At 41.4% G+C, this 2,374-nt stretch overlaps 1 protein-coding gene across 1 annotated transcript; it reads left to right on the top strand.

Moving 5' to 3' along the window:
* The first annotated feature begins 299 nt into the window (after positions 1 to 299).
* On the top strand, positions 300 to 2,127 carry olig3 (oligodendrocyte transcription factor 3). Its single transcript, NM_001008190.1, has one exon. It carries the CDS (start codon positions 436 to 438, stop codon positions 1,225 to 1,227), a length of 792 nt encoding a protein of 263 aa, NP_001008191.1. The 5' UTR covers positions 300 to 435; the 3' UTR covers positions 1,228 to 2,127.
* The last annotated feature ends 247 nt before the right edge of the window (positions 2,128 to 2,374 follow it).

A 2,374-nucleotide genomic window follows, 5' to 3' on the forward strand; every position in this document is an offset into this window, starting at 1 on the left:
GAGCGCTTGCCAATACAGCTCTCTCAGTGTCCAATAATAAGGAAGTTACTGGGTATAAGACAATGAGCAGTTTCACTTAGGGGCTTATAATGTTGCCTGGCTTTGGAGACATCCCTGGAGGCCTCCCAATGAATATGAATAGGAACTATCGCTTAATGGGACAGAAGCAGCGCACCGCTCTGAATAATAACAGCACGTCATCCTAACAAGGTCATTATGAATAGGAGGGCTGCCTTTGTCTCTGTAAGCTGAAGTATCCGTATAAAAGTCCCAGTGTCCTGGCTCAGACTGCAGATCTTTAGAGCTCTACTTGTGGTACCTGCCACAGAGTAGCTGACACAACTGGACTCCTCCCAGCAAAAGTGGGGACTCAAGCTTGTTGCATTCACCCTGCACTACAGATAAGTGGGATCAGCGATCCTGCATTCCCAGACCATGAATTCTGATTCCAGCTCCATGTCCAGCAGAGCCTCTTCGCCTGATATGGAGGACATGTATCTCAGGAGCCATCATCGCCCGGACAACAGGATGAGCTCTGTATCATCCACGCAGAACGACATGCTACAGAAGATGTCGGAAGAGATGCTCTCCAAGCATGGCTCTAGAGGGGAAGGGGAGAGTAGTAAGTACAAGATAAAGAAACAGCTCTCCGAACAGGACTTGCAGCAACTCAGACTAAAAATTAACGGCAGAGAACGCAAAAGGATGCATGACCTGAACCTTGCCATGGATGGACTCAGGGAAGTTATGCCCTATGCCCATGGACCATCAGTTAGAAAACTTTCAAAAATTGCTACTCTCCTGCTGGCACGAAACTATATACTGATGCTCACAAGTTCCCTAGAGGAAATGAAGCGCCTGGTGGGGGAGATCTATGGAGGGCACCACTCTGCTTTCCACTGTGGGACAGTTGGACATTCGGCTAATCACCCTGTGCACCCACCCAACGCTGCCCATCAGGTCCACCCAATTCTAGGCAGCTCTCTTTGCTCTAATACCCCCTCCAGCCTTTCAGCATCCTTGCCAGGTATTGGCACCATTAGACCTGCACACTCACTGCTTAAAACTCCTTCTACCCCTCCACTATCAATTGGCAGCGGATTTCAGCACTGGGCAGGACTCCCGTGCCCATGTACTATATGCCAGATGCCACCGCCACCCCAGCTTTCAGTTATGACCACCAGCATGTCCCGGATCTCAGCAGAAACCAAAGACTTGCTGAAATAACAACAAGAAGAGGCGTCGGTACAAAGACTTGCCTCCTTAAACTGCTTTTATACTTATTCAGATTAATGAAAAAAATATATATACAGAATTATAGAAAAAAAATCTATTTGTGGTGATGCAGGAAGACTCAGACAACAAATGTAGTTTGTATGCATGCTTCTTTTATGTTCACAACCATTTTCCCCATTATTCTCATGGTGTTGTTTGCGGGGGTAGTGTCTTATAAGAAATATGTAAAATATTGAATTAGGTTTGTCCGTGGTTAGCATATCATTCGGTATGTTCTGAGGAATCCATGCAGACCAGGTTGTTCTCAAACCATTTTGCAGAGATATTTTTACAACTGATTTTAATTATAAGACTGGAAAGAATACATGCATGCTTAGAAGCGAGTCTTATTAAAACGTGATCCTGAGTACCATACAGTTTTCCTTGTACCAAGGATTTTAATTGGGGAATTCTTTGAAATTGTTTTGTGTGTGTATATATGACTTTGTAAAACTTGGTGGGAACAGTGTTGTAAAACCTCCACAGTAACAAAATTAATTCAATGCTGGTGTCCAGTGTGGCTATAATTCTCTTACTGTGAACCTCAAAATCCAACATCACCCTTTTATTGCAGCAATGCAGAGAAAACTTCAGGTTTGGGAGAGCGCTTTAGCACTAAAATGGGTAAAGGATTCGTGTTCATTTGTCTTAAAGTTGATTTTCGTTCGCCTTTTATAGTTTTTATAATATAATTTAGTCTCTGGACATCATGGACATTCACTTGAACTTATTTTGTTAAGACAGATACATTGCTTGCCTTTATTTTTTATATTTTCTTGATAACTATTGATATATTTATTACAGAACAGCTTTCTTGGAAGGAATTTAAATAAAAGATACAGTGAAAATGAATATTGTTTACTTGTTTATTGCATTATTTCCTGTGTGCAGTCATTCGAATTCAAGGCGACAAACTGCATTTATGACTTATCACTTACACAAACAAGTTTATGTAGGAAGGTTCCTTTCCTAAATTAAATAAATAAATTACGGTATTTTGAATCCGAATTAATTGGTATCACTGGTGAAATTGCCCAAAGAATTCACTTCGATAAGCCACACATAACAAGTAGAAACTATTAATCTATGTAAATATAGA

This window comes from Xenopus tropicalis, chromosome 5 (assembly GCF_000004195.4).
Source record: "Xenopus tropicalis strain Nigerian chromosome 5, UCB_Xtro_10.0, whole genome shotgun sequence".
Taxonomy (NCBI): domain Eukaryota; kingdom Metazoa; phylum Chordata; class Amphibia; order Anura; family Pipidae; genus Xenopus; species Xenopus tropicalis.